A 19,295-nucleotide genomic window follows, 5' to 3' on the forward strand; every position below is an offset into this window, starting at 1 on the left:
CGTATCTTCCGCCACTCTTCAATGAGTCCGCATCACCAACACACACACCAACGAGGAACATTAGATTAGCGGCGGATGACAGGTCGGCTGTTCTTTGTCTACCACCGTGGACGGACTACCTCCGGCCTTCTTTTTATATCGTGAAATTAGTTGGCCGCGGTTTCCGATCCCGGTTTCTTCGTCCTCGGCCGTCATTAGGCAGGCGGGGGACCAAATTTGCGACCCCGCCAGGACGCGCCTTCGCGAACAATCACTTTGCTACGTGCACGAACCAAAGATTTGCGCTCTCTCTCTCTCTCTTTTTTGTTGTCAAAGAGGATTAATGTTGGAAATAATTAAAGCGGAGATCACGGAGTTACCGGGAGTTTCTGGCACAAATGAAAAATGTAGGACGATACATTCGTAGACGAGATAAAACGGCGTGTACATTAATTAGAGAGATAAGAGACGCCGCATCGGTTGTTCGCATAATAACTCACTCTCTTTTTTATTGGAAAAAGTTTCTCGCTTATAATGCGCAAAGTGTGTAGTACGACTAATAACAAACACGGTTAATGACTAAAATGTTTAAACGCGCGACGCGGCAGTTCTAAATATATAAACAAGCGCGTAAATATACTCAAATGATTTGCATAAATGCATACATACATATGTTCAAACGTGCTTTAAGCAAATATATATACCCACGTGTATAGTACACCCCATCGTATTTTATATTTTATGAATCATCTTTTCTCACGTGTGCGATTACGAGGTAATGCATGATGAATAAGTCGTTCGATAAGAATCCGGGAAATATGTTGTTTTTGTTATTGGGAAAGTTTCAAAACCTGTTTTCGGAAATTTGTTCATTGCATATGTCTGCGACACTTGACGTCTCGTGTCACATAACTTCAAGTTAGGTGTGTTTATTTATACATTATCCTCCCGTCACAAGTGCTCACGTCTGTATTTTTTTCTCACGGTTTGAAATTAAAAAAAAAAAAAAAATTAATGACAAGAGTTTTTCCACAATTTTAATGTGCGATTGCGAAAAAATTTTTCTCAGCGTTCACATTTTACATCGTTTATCTTCGCTAATTAACTATTTTAATATCACAGATCGATATCACACACGCGCTCTATCTTCGACCGCTTCGATATCTCGCATTACTTAGGAAGAAATCTTGTTACGAGCAAATGCGCGCATTACAAATTACAACGTGTATCTCGCTAATAATTAATAATACCGCTATAGTACGAACCGCTCGCGGCCATTGAATTCCGTAACATCTACAAGATACAACGCGATCATCCATATAATATAAACGTTGTTTTTACAAAAAAACTATATTTACGACACACACGCGCGCGCGCGCGAGGCTTAGCCTCGCGACAAATTTATCGCCTTTATTATTATCCGTCTTACGACTCCGCGGCTTTAAATCCAGCGATTTCTTTAGCCGCGCGGCGGACTAATTGCCGGCGAAGACTCGTTACGGAACACACTTTCTTTGCGATCACCGATTGTCACCGCTCGGCACCGAGCTCATAACAGACCACCGATTGGTCATAAACGATCATTACCGCGAGTAAAATTACGCTTGAGGATGACAACCCGCAGTTAACAGCGCAACATTGAGTATTTATCATTGTCGCGAAATCCGACCGAGGTGTCGTGAAATTTACTCGACCAATGTCCCGCCACACGCTTATTCATATTTCACGGAACGTAATTTGCGAGTATAAGCAAATAAATCATCAACGATTCATTTTATTTTATCTCTTATCATGTTTTTTGTTTTTTTCTGTACTTATACCGTAATTACTTAGACACACACAGAAACGCGCGTTTAAATTGTTGTAAGAAGAGATTGTAAATATTTTTTTGCGCTTAAAATCGCTCTGCGATACATTAACATAGAGATTAAACCATATTTTAAAGCCGTAATAAATTAAACTTGTCACTTCCCGGTTGAAAAAAAAGTTGACACGGCAACCTACACAGGTCGGGTATATATCTCACAGCGAGGGATCGTCCTTCCTGTCGCACGATTAGACAACAACACACGTGTGCCTAATTATGAGAGTATACCGTGATGTGGCAGGTGTCTTTCACCGTATGCGCGAGTTTAAGGTCGTGAAGAAATTAAAATCGAAGAAAATTTTATTTATCCGCGAGATATGCGCGGTGTCGCGGAGGACGTTACAAGTGTGACGTTCGCGGTGGTCTACTTGCAGGTGTACAAAATGAATCATCGTGCTAATTGCGAACATTTATAAATCTGCGACGCGGCCACAAAGTGTTCGCGCCTGCATCGCGGCCGAGTTCTTTAATCGAAAATCGGTAACAGCGAGGAAGAGCGGGATAAAAAGTTTTTATAAACACAACGCCGAAGGCAATGTCCCGTAAGCGCAACGAAGTAGAACGATAAAAGTGCGTCGGCAAGGGAAAGAAAAGAGAGAGTGTGATGGAAAGAAGGAAAAGAGAGAAAAAGTTAGAAGAGAGAGAGAGAGAGAGGGGAGGGGGCGAAAGACGTCAGGTCCCTGTTAATAACCGTTATGGACGAGATGTATAGCGAGCTACATAATTACAGGTTTGGATACATTGCTTACTGGCCGGTGCACCCGAGCACGCCCTCTGTTCTCCTTCATTAAGACCGCCGTAGACGGTAGCCGCCTGTTATTCCTTCAGCTACATCCTCGTCTTCCCATCTCTCGTCGCCGTATCTTCTCTTAACTGACTGACAAAATCCTCCGTAAAAAAATAAAAATAAAAAAAAAACACCCCGAGAGATCTAAGCGCGAGGCGAAAAAGTGCGAGAGAGAATTGCGGAAATATCCGATTATTTTCTGTAAGTATTTGCGCGAAGACACGCTCGAAGAGAAGAATATATACATTAAGCAAGATCGATCTAAACTGCCGTTCACATTTTTTCAATCGATTTTGCATGTTATGTCGCGTTTAGAGAATTAAAATTTCTCTTTTTTTTTTTTTTTTCACGTAACGAGTTGTAACTCAACGCGAATTAACTTTGTGGGTCTTTGAGAACTGAAGTCAAATTACACTTCGATACGTGGGTTGAAACACGTAGGCGTATTTAGAAATGAAGTCGATCCACTTCACACATAAAGTTCCTGACGCAATCGAGACACGTGTACGCTTTTTTAGACAGTTTATCAGTCTAACTATATTTATAATCAGATAAGTGTATCATTTGATCATTTACACCGAACGCACTCAAAAACAATTGATTGAAAAATTAGTTCAGCTGAGATCTCAATCGCGGACACTTTGTGTAATTCCGTTCCGATAAGGTCGGTGATGTGAACGTGTTTAAGGGGATCCTAAAGCTGTCTTGTTTTTTACCGGTTGAATTTGTGGCTTTTGCGGCCGTTATTTTAGTAGCAATAAAAATAATTTGCTTAAAAAATTTGCTAAAAACACTTATGCAATTTGTACATAGAAAACAAACTGCGTCCCGGATTCGCGATAACATAAAGAACAATATAAAGAACAATAGAGAGCTCTCAGAAATGCGTTTCAAAATTTAGTGTAAGTGTGCTGAAAAATTTACGAAAGCGATCCTGTATACTTCCAACACACTCTATTCATTTGCACTAAACTTCTAAACTAATTTCTGAGAACTCTATATTATTCTCTATGTTATCCCGCATCCGGGATGCAGTTTGTGTTTTCTACATATAAACAACTTTTTATATTAAACAAATATCACACTACAAACTGATGCCAAAAGTCGACTAAGTCGGTAAAAAAAATACGACTCACTTTAGGATCCTCTTAACACTTGGAGAGTAAGATAATCATTCTTTCACAAAATTGCGGATGAGGATTTCTATAAACGTCTCAATATAGCAATCTGTGTGTTTCTAAATGAAGACGCGCGTATATATCGTGAGATTTCTGCGACTGTTGGACGCGATCGCGATTTTTTTTTCTGGAAGATCGTAGCGAAGAAAGAGAGAGAAGACTCTCTTATGCAGGGGTTGGTTGGTCGTGGAGATCCGAGAGCAATGTTTAGATCCACGAACGTGATGATACGAAATCGTCGGAGACCCGAAAAAGGAAGCGGCTGCCTATTAATAAGAAACCCGCGTATCTCGGCGTCGCTTTCCATGCGGATCGGATCGATTACCGATCTTGGCCCCGGAGGTTGCAGACGCCGTTCTCCCTTCCTCTTTCACTCTTTCTTCGCATACACCCTCCCTCACATTCCTCTCTCATTCCTACCTCCGATCGCAGGACTATCATTTGTTAAGCTGGACAACTTAGTCCCGTCATTACGAGCAATCACACTTGATTATTTTTGTCTACAGAGTTCTCTCTGCGCGCCACCCTATACACTTCTTTAGAGATGATCGACCCTCCGCCCGGATCGGGTCTCTCGCGCGAGACGGAGAACAATGCGCGAGAGGAAGCAGGAAAGGGAAGAGAGACAGAACTAGAAAGAGAAATATATATCGTAACAAGAGGAAGGAAGGAGAGGGAGGGGGGGATTCGCGGAGCGATCGGACGATCGAGTACCCATTTCCGCTTGATTGCCGGGGATGTGTCTGCCGGGTGAACCAGGATGATTTTCGTGCGCATGCGCGCGCACAAATTCAAATTGAAGAATTAGGCGTCGAAAACGTTTTTTTTCTTTGGGTTTTTTTCTTTTTTTTTTTTCGTGTTCGGCAGAAGAAGAATCGTCGATCGGGAACCGACAGATCGTCCGAGCGAGGTATATAAACGATGCTCTCGATCCGCAAGAATCGTCTCTGGGACGTTCTTCGTCTACCAAGGACAACGTTACAATTGTTTGATAGTAGCTTTGCGTTAAATTATGAGCCTTGCGCTCGAACAAAAAGTAATGTCGCATTTTTGTTTCTTTTATTCTCGACACTTTAGAGAAATAAAAGTTTTTGCTCAAACGCTCGCAGCAATGCATTTGCCATTTGATTTAAGAATGCGCGCGCGCATTCTCTCTTTTTCTCTCTGTCGCTTGCGAACAAGGCATTTAACTTTTACGCGCGCGATAATCTCGTAAAAACAGTAAGCGGGACGTATCACACAGTAAATGTTACGAGTTGCGATAAGTTGTATATAAAAAAATGTACTGTAGATTCTGTGTTTGCAATAAAATGTTCACATACATACGCATTTACGACTTCGCGTAATTATCACATCATTAAATACAATTAACGTTATCGAGCCGCGAGAGAGAGAGATACGTTCAACCGGGGGCATCACGCGAGCGAGCCTTAAGGCGGATTTGTACGCGCGATTTCTCTTTCGGTTGAAAAGCACCAAATCGAAGTGAAATCGAAGAATGTGTAAAAATAAATTTTTAATTTCAGAATCGTAACAAAGGAAAACAAATTACACGTTCGATAGTTTTTTAACGGCAAATCGTTCACAGCTTCGTGCTTTGAATCTACTCAAACGTGAGACTCGTGTAAATTCGTCTTTAGCGTGGTACGCAACAAACGCGTTAATTCCGCGAATGCATCAGGGGGAAAAGATTTCCGCACTTCTCCGACGAGAAGATAAGGTCGCTAAGTGCAATGGCAATATGACAGGATTCGCGACATTATCGCGGTCGTTAACCAGCTATAAACGACAGATATGCAAATTCGATTTTACTCGGGAGAAGGCTCCTATATCCAGTGTGAGAAAAGCGTGTGTTTAAGTCAAAGACGCTATATTCCTGAAGCATTAAGATAATTCAATTAATTATCGTAGAATTCCATCAGACGTACTTCGTAACGTGGCTACTTTGCGGCTACTTTACGGGGAAATGGAAGAATTTCCGAATGCAATTCAATATCTACACGCGCTCTAAGTAAAAAATAATGCACACGAGAAGTCGATGAGATTTCAGAATTTTTGGGATTTTTGAGATTGATACAATTAAGAGCCGCGTTTATATATGTCGAGATCTAATGAGATCGTTTTTTTTTTTTTGGTTTTTTTTGTAAAACGAGAACGCGAATGACTTTCGCTCTTGTTTTTGGGAATTCGGATCAAAAGTTGCGTTACTCGCAGGAAGAAGACCGCGCGCGCGCGTGCAAGCGGGAGGGACGGGGGGCCAACGAAATGAACTTATTAAAAATACAAATAAGCGTGACCGCGCGCCAAGCCCGAGCCGGGCCGATGCGACACGCATCATGCGTAATGCGTATTATACGAGGTGGATAAAACATTATCCTACCGTGGTGGCGGTTAACTTGCCGTGAAATTGGTAGGAAAGGAGAGTCGGACTCTCTGACGGCAGTCGAATTCGCGTCGTCATCATCGACTCGTCTCCGCCGAGCGATATAAACGTTCACTAGCGTACACGTGTATGCACGCACGCGCATTCGACGAGGAGAGATGCGCCCCGAGAAGAGCATCTACCTATACCTACGTCTATACCTCTGTAAAGGATCCGACGTATCGGTCTCGGCCGCGTGTTTGTTCAGGATATGCGCCGATCGCGCGCCTTTTTCGAGCCCCGCGCGTTATTAAAGTCACGATGCTCCAGTCGCAATTGACTGGTTTTTTGCGCGATTAATTTTTTTGTTTCAGCTCCGTATTGCCAGTAAAAATTTAAAGATTTTTCCTTTCAACAAGGACAACGAAAAGACAATTTTTTTTTTTTTTTTTTTTCTATCATTAAGAACAATATTTGAGCGGATTCTTTTCGCTTCCACAATTAGACCTAATGGTAATTTTTTCTCACAAATATGTGTACGATTGTGTCACACAGATCCGAACTTCCGCTTGGGAGTTTCCTTTAAAAAAAAACTTTAGGAATAAAAAAGGAACAAATGATCTGGGCGGGGGTTGGGGAAACGAACGACGGTTTATTATATCCGAGATCTTTATTACGACAATCGAGGGGCCCACCCGTAGGCCATTTCGGTCATAATTTTCTTCCGTGTCTTTCCCCGGTCTTTCCTGGCGCGCGGTTGCAATGATATCTGAAAACCTATGTTTATATTTCCTATTCCGTGCCATGTCTCATAAATTCTGTAATTTGTAAATACGCGTACATACATATATAACGCGAGAAATCGGCGAGCAAAGAGGAATCGGTGGAAACGCACACATTCCACGAAATTATAGATTACCGCTGTTTGCAATATATATCGGGAATTGATGCACGAGATATTATTATACTCGGAATTGTTTGATTTTTTATTTTGCGAAGTTGATTGAGTTTGTTTTCCCCAGATACGAGAGTGTCTCGCAACGTTTTCAAAACTCTCTGCTCTATCTGCAGTTATTATCAACAGATATAATTAAAAATCTCTCTGTTATCTATATAGTTTCTATATTTGTTATTTTCTGCACTTTATTTTAACGGATAAATTTTTCCAAAATTATGTATCTTATTTTGTAAATTCTGCGTTTTTTTAGTATTTTGTAATTTGCTGAAGATGATCCACAAAATATGACGATCAAAACGTCCAGAAATTATGACTTCTATTTGATTTAATAATAAAAAAAAGTCATCACCACCCGTGAATCACCGGCTGCTTGTTGGTCTCATTAAGTTTTTTATGTATTTTTTATTCTATAAATATATTCGCACGAATATCATTTTTACTGTATGTGGTAATCGATGCAGTAATGTCACGCTCAAAAAAAAAAAAAAAAAACTACGAGAAATCGTCTCTGTGTTATTTATGTTATAAATTTGATAAATTGTGTCACCGGACACACAGTTGGATTCGAACATGGTGGGTCATTTACTCGTGGGTATACTCGTTCAATTTGTCAGAAGCAGGCGAACCGCAAAAGCGGATTCGTTGTCGCTTCCTGTCGCGTTCTCACCGACCGCAACCGCTTCCCAAGAGCAATAAGGACCACGAATCTCGGTTTCTACGGAATTCCCGCTCTGATTTGCACGCCTTTCCGCCGACCTTGTTATTAAGGGACATCAAGGGAGATGAGAGAGAGAAGTCGCGTGGGTGGCCTGCGTGTGAAGAAATCATCGCGGTAGAACGGAAAAACCTGATTGAGATAGAAAAAGAGCGAGAGCGCCTTTTTTTCTGGAAAATAATTTACTTCCGGACTATTAAGTAGTTCTTTTTTTTAATTAATTTCTCACTAATACGTTTTTAGTTTTAAGTGGTTTTTAATTAGGTTTTTAATTAGGTCGCATATCATGTTTATCGAAAACAAATATCAAATGCGTAATTGTATTGTTTTTCTTCCTCGTTTGTTCAAATCTCAACGCACAACGATCGTGGCATCGATATTTACGAAAAGTCAAACGTAACTTAATTGTTCAGGATATCCTGTACAGCTGTGTCGCTTTCGCGATGATTCGTTTTCGCGTCCAAAAAAAATGACGTTTACTTACAAAAAAGAATAAAACACGCGAAAATGCCCAGACTAACCGTTCGTGTCCGGTCGAAGTCATTGATCGACTATACGCGTGCCAGCCAGTCACGTGTTACGAGTTACGTTGATTCGTGGAATTGAACGTTGGAATTAATTCGGTTTGCGAGTCGATAAAAGTTCCGCGCGACGAGCGGGCGGAACTCCGGCGTACGACGCGATCGGGCAATCAGAATTGCCCGATTGCCAAACGCGAAGAGAATCGAGAGAAGATTGTGTTCTGGGGGGGAGGAGAACGAGGAGAATGAGAGGGAGTCGCGTTCAATTCACCCGGGATCCTGTGTCGCAAGACATGCGGGGGCGCGGCAAGCCCCAAAATGGAAGACACGATTTCAGACGTTATCGGAAATGTGTTTGTCATTCGATCGAGTCTTCCGTCGGAAGACGACGATGATTCAATACCGCATTCTTAACGTTGTTAACGAGAAATCATGGACAAACTTGTCGAATGTGACGAGAACGGAAAGTTTTTTTTATTATCGTCAAAAGTCAAACGTGAATTGATGATTTTTTCTTAAAGCTTTCGTCACTTCACAGATTATTATTGTCTAAATAGTTTTCGTGCAAGATAACACGAAGTGCTCTGATTTTTAAACAGAAGAGATTCAACTTTTCGAATTTATTCTCACTCCGAATGTAAGTAATAAATGGAACCATATTTTTTTTAATTCTCATATCGCATATTATTAACAATCGCGTGAATGATACATCCGCGCGTAATATATTCAGAAAAATCTCCGATACACGTTTGATTTCGTTTGTTTCCTCCACGTAGGCGCGTTATTCGCGATGCGCGATATCGTCTCCGCAGCCAACGTCGACGAAAAATCCCCCCGCATGCGAATCTATCATGAACGGGGGGATCGGGCGGGTAAAGGGGTACGATCCCTTATTACCTCTGGCACCGTAGCTACGCCCATCAATTTGCATTTCCATTCGTGGAACCAACGTTATCTCTCGAGGTACGGGCGTCGGCGGCGTCATCGACGATGAGCCCCATCAGATGATTGTCGTCGATCAAGCGGAATCACATCTCGCGCCTCTAAGAAACGTTTTGACCACAAGCGGAGTGTTTCTATCGGTTTGCTGAACGCCACATCGTGACTTTTGATCGACCACATCACGTCGTGTACATACCGCGATTGTTCGTGTGTGTATATATCCGTACATCTGGTACGCAGGGCCGGGTCGGTGTCGAACTTCGCCGTTTACGTCGAATGATTTTGTTCTCAAAGTTGCGAAACATAAATATTGAAATTTATTTTGACAACTGACCGATTTTGAGAACCATTTGAGATAACTATTTTCGCGCGTATTATCGCTGCGTGAATATCAACTTCGCGCAAAAATCAAAGCTTGCACTCGCGCGAACTTAGTCCGGGGTGTGTCTTCGAACCGGGCCTGGATGCAGGTGTGCGATGAAAGTCCGCGAAAAAGAACGCGCGAGTGTCGGTTGTTTTGTTGCTTGCGGGTCGCGCAACATCGTATCCGAGTAATAATCTTGCGCTTGCGGTTTCGCTCGGGACGGGGAGATCGCGCCGCGAAATGCCCGGGCACCGACGCATGCTCTTGTTGGTTTAGGGATATTATCGATAATTTGACAATCGACCGCCGGGCACAACGCCGCGTCGCCATTAACCGTGTATTTTGCCATTACGGCGCTCGTTCGCACTCGATTAAAGTTTCGTACTCGCGCGCATGCAACCCCCTCAGTCTGTCGTAATATTTCTCGAGCGTGCAAATCAGCACCTTGTGTATAAAATCAGACAGCAGCGCGTCCGGGAGAGAGATACGTGTGTGCGAAGTCTCCGTGTTCGGTTCGTTTTTTTATCGTGTTATATAAAAAAAAAAAAAATCTCACCGGCGCGTTTATCGTGATCCAGAAAGACGCGCTGCCGCGGAACAAAATGTACCTGTCGAAAGGATCCGCGATACCTACATTACTATCTGCGCTTTCTATCTATCGCGAATGAAAGACGCGCCCGAATGACGAGTGCGAAATACAGCAAAGTCCGCGGTAATAGCGTGGAGAAAAAAACAAAATTGCGGATCGGTTTTGCGGATAATGAGATATATTATAGCGCGGGGCTTTGCGTATTCTTCGCGCGTAAATGGCGATTACTACGGACGGAGTGGCGCAATATATACACACGCAATCTATATATACAAGAAAGAAATACACAAGTCGCGATGTTCCATGATAATTTATTTTCTTGTCATGTTCTCGCCGATCGCGCTTTATTGTCGCGTGCGTATCTCGTTTTCCTCGCGCCGCGTTTTCGTCGCGTTTCGCAATCACCGGTTTCGTCGCGGTACAAATGAAAATCGACAAAAACGGAAAAAGAGATCGCAAGCAGAAAGGCAGCTGCGCCGCCCCGATCTCGGGTTTGCGATCTTCGGGCCGCGTAACTTCTTCCTGCTAAACAAACAGGGAGCGAGCGCGCGGCCGGTTTCTTTGGGAAACCGCAGACGACTTCCCTCGACTCGTTAACGAGATCCTCGGTGCTCGATCATGCAAGCTCTCCGCGCCGATTCCTTCCTTTCCTCTTCCCCATCCCGTTCCTCTCCACTCGTCGTTCGACTTCGCCGAAACTCGACCGCAGATTTCGCGCCGCGGAGCGACCGCGAAGAAAAACGAATTTGATGTGATGCCGAGCCGCAAAAACGAACGGAACAAACGGCTTAAGAACACACAGAGTGAGATGCGAAAAATAAATCAAATCGCTCGGGAATCGCATTTGCTTTGCATTAACGTACGAGGGCAAAATCGTTTTCGGATCGTTTGTCGTGCAAAAAAGTAACAATCCGCTCGCGTTGAAGTGTAACATGTGGCGACCGCCACGTATTTAACACATTATTTTCGACGTATGTGTTTTTACTAGTTACGTTTTTTTCCTTTTCTTTTTTTTTCACTAGTTTTATAAATGGTCTTTTTTTCTAAAAGATTATTTTCGTTCGTTTTATTGTCTACTGACTGTTTTCTAATTTTATTTTCTTGTCAATACGTTCAATGAAGAAAAATGTGAGATAAAATTATCAACAGATACTAGGGATAGTATGTTTGAAACTTTAGAACAAATTTTTCCAATTTAAAAGACTAGCACATCGCAGACGCGCGCTACGCGCACGTTATTATTGCTTTTATTTTAACGTGTAGTGTAAGTGAACTTAACCTGTCACCACGATGATAGCTAGTATATACGTTTTACAAACAATATAATACACATAATGTACATATGAGAGATGTCAGAAATAACGCGGTCACCCGGCTGAGGTCAGTGGCCCCGCCAAGGCCGCGCGGCCGAGGTCAGTGACCCCGCCGCGATCACGCGACCGAGGTCACTGACTCCCCCCCCCCACCACGGTCGCGCGGCCGAGGTCATTGACCCCGCCGCGGTCACGCGACCGAGGTCAGTGACNGCCAAGGCCGCGCGGCCGAGGTCAGTGACCCCGCCGCGGTCACGCGACCGAGGTCAGTGACCCCGCCAAGGCCGCGCGGCCGAGGTCAGTGACCCCGCCGCGGTCACGTGACCGAAGTCAGTGATCTTACGGTAGTATGTACATAATATATATAATATATAATATAAAGTATAATATTATACTTTATATTGTATACTATACATAATAAATTATATGTATAATATATATTATTTAATGTCATATATAATATAAATTACAATCACGTTACTTTAAATAGTCACGTGTTGTTTTTCTACTCTTTTCTGTCAAGTGATTTTACTTCAGTCACGTTTTTAATTTTCTCCACGTATACGACGAACTGTCAAAATCGCTTTTCTGTCATTATTTATTCTCTCTCGATCTTACCGATTCGATTCGACTCGACTCGACTCGATCAACCAACTAATCGGCAACGCGGAAAAGAGACAACAATAGATGCGATACATTCGACATCAAAACGCGCACTTCGCGGTACACATGGATTTTTTATACAGGAAGAAGATTTAATTCAATTTTTGTACTGTAGAAAAAATGTTCTTGATGTTCTTGATCGGGGAGCAAGTGCGAATGCATGGTCGGTTTATCGCGCTCGATGATAAGATTTCATCATCGCGGTCTCTTATTTTCTCGTGTACAGCGAAGCACGCTTTCCGATGCGATTGGCAGATGTAAGTACGATGTGGAAACGTACGGTTAAGAAAAGTTCTTTTTTTTTTTTTTTCACGTAAGGCCGCTATCTATCGACCGGAAGACGCAGGTTAAAACCGCCTTCCTTTCAATCTAGCCGGTGCAACCGGCGAGAAAGAAATCCAGGATATGCACTTAGGCGAAGCGGAAACGCCGCTTGTCCAATTTACGGCAACGCTAAATCATTGAACAAAGAAACGTGATGAAGAGAAATGACTTCGAATAAGCGAGCAGATAAGTAGATATAAAAGTGCGGTAATTAATGTGCAATAATTAAAAGTACCATTAATTGCAATCTCAAAGCGAGTCTTAACGCGGTAACGTAAAACTTACGTGGTGTAACGATTGTTTTTTTTTTTTTTTTACTTTAAAATTTAATGATAATATCATTTCGAAAAACGTTTTGTTGAAAGAAGAGTATAAACGATCTCGGGGTTCCGCCGCTCTTTCCTCGCAACTAATAAAAAAAACTCTCTGGTTTTTGACAAAGTCGCATCTCGGAAAGCGAGAAAAATACAGCGGGAATCCGGAAATCGCGTCGAAGGATCGCGAGGTTCGCCGTCGGGATCTCGAGCGCGAAGATTAACCAATCAAACGGATGTTGCCACCGCACAATAGCCGGGCTTAATGAGTGTTAGCCGGGTCGCTTATCGATCGTTCGAGCCGATCGATGATCCCCTTTCTTCCAACACTTTCCACGTCATTCCCGGGGCTTCTTCTTTTGCTAACCCGTCCTCTCCTCGTCTCCCTTTTTCATCGCCTCAGCGGCACAATGCCTTCGCTTGGTAGCGGATACCCGCCCGATATCTATATCTTCTCCGGCCAGTCAGAGATTCTCTCGAGAGAGAATCACAGCGGCTGAGGGAAAAAAAAAGGGGGGAACGGGAAGGGGAATCGAGATGATTGAGAAAACAGCGCATAATGTTTTTTCGATGGCGCGTAACGAGAAGAATGGAGAGGAATCTCCGCGACGTGAAAGACAACGTTTTGTACGTACACAGCGATTGTATACAGAATTGACTGAGATAATAATGAGCGAACCGATATGTGTACAAAGAACAAGATGTAATATTATATATCAACATATATAAAAAGACAATAATAGACGCAATCAATCAGACAAAGAGATCAAAGATCGCGTGACGTTTACACAAGCCTTGGTTTTTTTTAACCTTAATCCCGCAAACTCCGGACATTAACTAATTCGAGCGATTCTTGAAAATAAGAAAATCCTATTAATTAGTTAATGGGAGAATATTTTTAAGAAACTAAAAAATTCTATAATGTTACTTCCTTAATAGAATATTGAATAAACCCCCATGAATTTTTACAGATAATTTTGCAACGTTTTAATCAATAAAACAATCACGTCGGACAAATGTCCAGCGTGTACAGAATATATGTGTATCTGAAAAAAAAAAACGTTTACGCACAAGATTAGGATTAAATGAACGCTAATGAGCAATACAATGTCAACATTGATATTTTGAGTAAATTACGCCTTCAGATTAAAAAAAACTGTTTGTATACATATTTTTTTAAGATGTTTGTGTACTTTAGATATATAAAACCATTTAAGTTTTTAGGAACACGATTGAAAAAAAACGTTCTTTGATAGCTAAAGAAACACACTAAACATATACATATTTCAATAATTTATTTTTGATGAGTTGACACTGTGTATTGCTCATCAGCGTCCAAATATAAATCCAACGCTTCACGAAACCTGTAATAGACTTTGATGTTTATCTAATCTTTATTGTTTATCCTTTTGGGATTGTTAAAGAAACTGGATTTAATTGCCGAGATTGGATATTATATTTTATACGGTCTTATAATTTTATCCTCGCGACGTTATTCATTTGCATATACCACCGACGATCGTCTTAGAAAATTGCAATTTTCTAAAAAAAATCAGATAGTTATATGTATAGAAGTTTCAGCCTCATTAAACCGAACCTAAACCGACCCGTCGGAATATATACATATATCGCTAGATATTCTCTCCCGTATATTTCGCTAAATTATGACTTCACCGCGCGGCGGTAGTATAATAATGAGTTGAAAGGGGGCGAGGTTCGCATGAGTAGTCGGGCGTACCGAGCTCGCGCGCAAAAAGCCTCATTTAATTAAGCGCTCATAAAGGTCAGCGAGTGTCGGCGAGCTCATACACATAAGCCTTGCGTCCGCGAATTAACTCACGGAATTAACTTGCGTTCTTTACGCCCCGATATACTGAGGCGGCGCGGCACACGATCGGTTCCCGATCACGATTGACGGCGACATTATCCCCGATTTAGCGATCTGTGTGTGAGTCCCTTCGATCTCTTCCGATGATTCGGCGTAATGGGGTAGCACCGTAGGGGGCGTGGCAACGGTTAATGACATCATCGTGACGTAATCGTTTCCTTTCGCGGTCACTGCGCGCATCCGAGAGAGAGAGAGAGAGGAAGCGAGAGAAATAGAGAGAAACCGACGGCACAAGAACAAGCCGTAATAAACGAGATCACAATGGACAGCCGGTCTGGTGACCGTCGGTTTTGCCGAGTCGCGACCTTCCGATCAATCGTCGGACGATAGATCGATACCCGTGAGACTCTAGATTGAAGATCGGACTCGCGTAAAGTAATACACGAATCCCTTTCGACGAGGGTCGAACAATGCGCGCCGCTGTCACGGTTTAATCTACGAAACAATCGTCGTGCCTTCCTTAGAATAAAGAAGAACTGACGCGAGAAGAGAACGGTAGAATACGATACTTAACAGCGCACACTTCGATGTTTTCTTACGGGAGAGGCGGTGATTCGCAATTACGGCAAGGTTCGACGCACTACAACCTCATCAGGCGCGTTTATCTCCTCGACGACAACGCATCTGTGGCGTTATCACAGGCCGGCTTAAGTGCGTGTAATTTAAGTAAATGCAGCAGTATTTTTATGATGCGGGTATTGGTTAATTATGCCGCAATGTACAGGGCTAGGGATGCTGATGCAATTTCCTCTGCGCGATGGAATTTTCATACTCCGTCGCCCCGACATGACATTCTTCGCAGCGATTTCAGTTCGCGGCGCGTGTAATAAATTATCGAAGAAAGAGACAATTTTGTCTTATTTTTTTTCTTTAATTTCAATTTTTGTTATGAAGTTTTAATATGTATGTGGTTTCATAAAAAAAAATTATTACCATAATAAAATACGTGCCAGTAAGGAAAGACTGCCACGGACGAGAGAGGACAGTCTTCCGTATTTTAACGTAATAATAATATTCATGTTGCGCGTGCGTGAAAATACCTTTACTTCGCTAAGTACAATAATTTACCGGGACGCTGAATTAACGATCATCTATTCTCGGCGGTGCGAGATGAAGAAATTACGTAAATTCGGATCGTTTCGCGGCGGAGAAAGTGGCGCTTGTGTTGAACGCGCGCCCGAGTGAAAAGCTTATCGGTAAAATTACACAGCTCCGACGTGCACACCGGTCCGGGTTTAATTTACATGTTTACCAGCCGCGGCGGCACCGATAATTTATTATTTACAATGAGGCGATTAAGAGATAGCAACGGCGGGTAGTACGTATGGGTAGTCCCGCGGGGCGGTTAAGAAAATCGCGCGGGAGGATCGGGAGTAGCGGCGCAAGGATAATTATTTGTAGCCGCGGTTTGTAAGCGTATGTAATTTCGAGAGTCGGTAGCGGCAATCGATCATCGAGATCAGATATATACGGGACGGGGGATCCCCCCGAGGAGGATAAAGGTGGCCGGGACTTTCGCGGGCGAGAGGGGGGTAAGGCGGGAGGTCGGGGCCCCGAAGATAAGCTCGCGGCATGGGGTAGTCGTAATTATCGAGACACGGACGGTCGATGATCCTCTCGGAGCTACTTATTTCGCCACATCATCGATATCTCGTGCGCCTCTGATCGGCGATCGGCGCGGTCGTGCGCGCTTAACGTTTATAAGCGGCGTAACACAACAACGAGCCTGTTAACACTGGACGAAAAACGCCCGCGGGATCGAACGATTTGTACATTTGCGATTTCAGCTAACTACAATGATTACCAATTTGGGATCTTCGCGACTATCATCAAGGCGCGGGATTATAAGATTATTCCGGGCAATCGTATCTCATTCGAATCGCAATTTCATCCGCGATAAGAATAACCCTTCATTGTCTTAACGCTTGAGGCGTACACGGGAGAATGTAATGAGTAAGAATGTTTACGGACTCCGATCGTGATCCTTAATAAATCGCAAAATCGATGCGGAATCATTACGTGGCGTTTTGTTTTTAAATTTTACGACACATATCTCTCGATTTAATAGAATTTGTACTAAATAGATATAGAAAGGGGGGGGACAAAGCGCATACTTGGTTCCCATCATCGATACACATCGACGAGTGCGAGAAATCCGAATTTTACCGCTAACTAGATTTTCCGCGATAAATCGAAATTTGAGCCAAGAATGTATGCGTATGCATACGTTGAACCGAGGCGTGGCTAATGAAGCATCCGCTATTACAGCGAGGAGGGAGAGAGCCGGGGAGATGCGCCGATGATCGGCAGTTTCGACGACGGCCGCAGGTTTCTCACCGGCTCCTTCTTCTTTCCTTTCGGTCCGCATCACTTAACGGATCCACACGAACGTGTGGCAGGCTCGTTTATAACTCGCTGCCTCGTTGGCCGATAAAAATAAATCGCGATTCGCTCGCGTCCGTATCGTTTATCAATCGGAACGCGCCGCGCCGCCGTCGGGCTCGTTATAACCGCCGCTGGAATTTCAGTACTTAAGCCAACGTTGCCAATTTAGCACATTGTCGATCTACCTGATCTCGATCTCTCGCCCGTGAAACGAAAACGATGCGCGCGCCGAAGAAAGCAGCAGCACGTAGAATTTCAACTCGATATTGCATCCTGTCTCGGAGGAGAGAGGTTTTCTCCTCTCCTCACTCACGGGAGGAGAGTTATCATCGCGCGTGATGTAATGAAACGGTCGATACACGCGATAAACATTTGTAATTTTTGCGCATCGAGGACCGCTTTCTTATCAAGACAAAGATGTGTAACGTAACGCGCGGATCAACTCGGCTGCAACGGAGAAAGTGCAACGTTTGCAAATCATTAACAGCGCTTAATGAAGTGTCTATCACGGAGATGTAAGTAAAATCGCCTCGCTCCCCGAATTTTGTTTGCTAATCACACGCGTGTGTCGGCGCGCGTATATTTCATTCACGAAAAAAAAAAACATCGCTTATCCTTCCGAGATAAAATCATAGACGCGCACACCGTCTCTTTCAAAATTAAATAAACATTTATTTCAACAAATATATCGTTAATGCACCATTTGATTGCTCACAACATTTACAGTTTCCGAAATGCTGCTTCCTGTTTGATTTTTAATTCAACATTATGATCCAATATTATTATATCGGTGAAACAAATGCTCAAATTGCAACAATTAGTTGTAACACTTTAATCATGGCTACGATTTTAATTAAATTCTCGAAAGAGACGGACGTGTATGTGTCAGTGTGTAATTTAAATGAGAACTTCGACCAATCTAAATGTGTTTCATCACTGCTTTTTGTTCTTAATTTTTTGTCCGTGTATATTTTCCTCCCCTCCCCTCCCCCCTCTTCTCCAGGTTTAAGAACATTCTTATTGTCGCGTCTAACATGGTTACCTCAACGCGCGATCGCTATCGCCCATAAAATCATGAGAGCCACTATATGCTCCGCGGAGAAGGCGCCCAGTTGCCATTTTCAGCGGTGACGTTTCACCCTCCGCTCTTCATCCCTCTCTCGCTCGCTCTCACGCGCCGTGATACTCGCGGAATCGCTCGCATCCTCCATCGATCCGTCGTCTTTTTCTCTCCACTTCTCGCTTCGTGGTCGTCTCCTCTCTCGACTTCCGCCTGGCGAAGAAGCGGGGGAGAACGCGAACTCGTTCGGGATTGGTTGATTCTTCTGATGCTACCATTGGCGGATACCCCAAGTTCGAGGCGGACCGACAAGGGCGGTCGGTTTGAAGGCTCCGGCCCCGAACGGAGCGAAAGTACTTTCCACACGTTCGTAACAGTTCGTAAACAGTCGCGCGCACCATTCGAGAACAGCGTAATGGGGAAGGGATACCGATCTCTCTCTCGAGCCTTCAGCGTCCGGAGTCCGACAGCGCGGCCACATACCAGTTTGTGCAGCCGCGACGTTCGCCTCTCGCTCGTTCCTATCTTTTATATGAAGCGGCGACGCGGGGAGATAACGACAGAGATTTCTCGAATCCCATGGGCGCACGCCCATATCACCTCGCACATTATCTTTCTGTTGCCGTATGTTGTTCTCCCTTCCCTTCTACGTCACCACGGGGTACGAGGCAATTCTTGTCGGGAGGAGGGTAGGTGAGGGAAACAGATTCGGGACATCGACCGACAATGAGGTGGAAGTTCGTAAGGTGTCACAGGTAGAATCACGCGGGAACACGTTGGGCAATAAAGCTGAAGATTCGCAGGAAAACGAAGGTACATCAATCGAAGTAACCCTGTCGACGTATCAAGGTTAGTCTCTCGAATGAAGTGCGTGAGAAAAAAATGGAGTGCGATATTGAAGTGAGATATTTTTAGGCGCGATAGATGTCCGATGTTTTTTTTTTTTTTTATGTGATAAAATACAATGTGTGTGTTGTACGTGTCCGTTTAATCGGTTGTTCATTCTTTCAAGAAGTTTTTTTTGCTTCCTATTGTAGAGGCTTCTTGTGTACGAGAGTTTCTTTTGAAAAACAGTGAGTTGCATAA

The 19,295-nt window shown here is 43.4% G+C and overlaps 1 protein-coding gene across 2 annotated transcripts in view; it reads left to right on the plus strand.

The window, feature by feature from the left end:
- Positions 1-19,295, plus strand: part of LOC109855985 (homeobox protein aristaless-like) — a 109,557-nt gene that overhangs the window by 26,260 nt on the left and 64,002 nt on the right. Inside the window, exon 1 of one of the 2 annotated variants that reach the window (XM_020430760.1) lies at positions 18,675-19,058. The exons of the other annotated variant lie outside the window; for it this stretch is intronic. Within the exon in view, the coding sequence (XP_020286349.1) occupies positions 18,836-19,058 (223 nt within the window). The 5' untranslated portion in view covers positions 18,675-18,835. Of the gene's footprint in view, positions 1-18,674; positions 19,059-19,295 lie in introns of those variants that run through there. 2 annotated transcript variants of the gene reach the window in all.

This window comes from Pseudomyrmex gracilis, unplaced genomic scaffold (assembly GCF_002006095.1).
Source record: "Pseudomyrmex gracilis isolate BER0280 unplaced genomic scaffold, ASM200609v1 scaffold_104, whole genome shotgun sequence".
NCBI lineage: Eukaryota > Metazoa > Arthropoda > Insecta > Hymenoptera > Formicidae > Pseudomyrmex > Pseudomyrmex gracilis.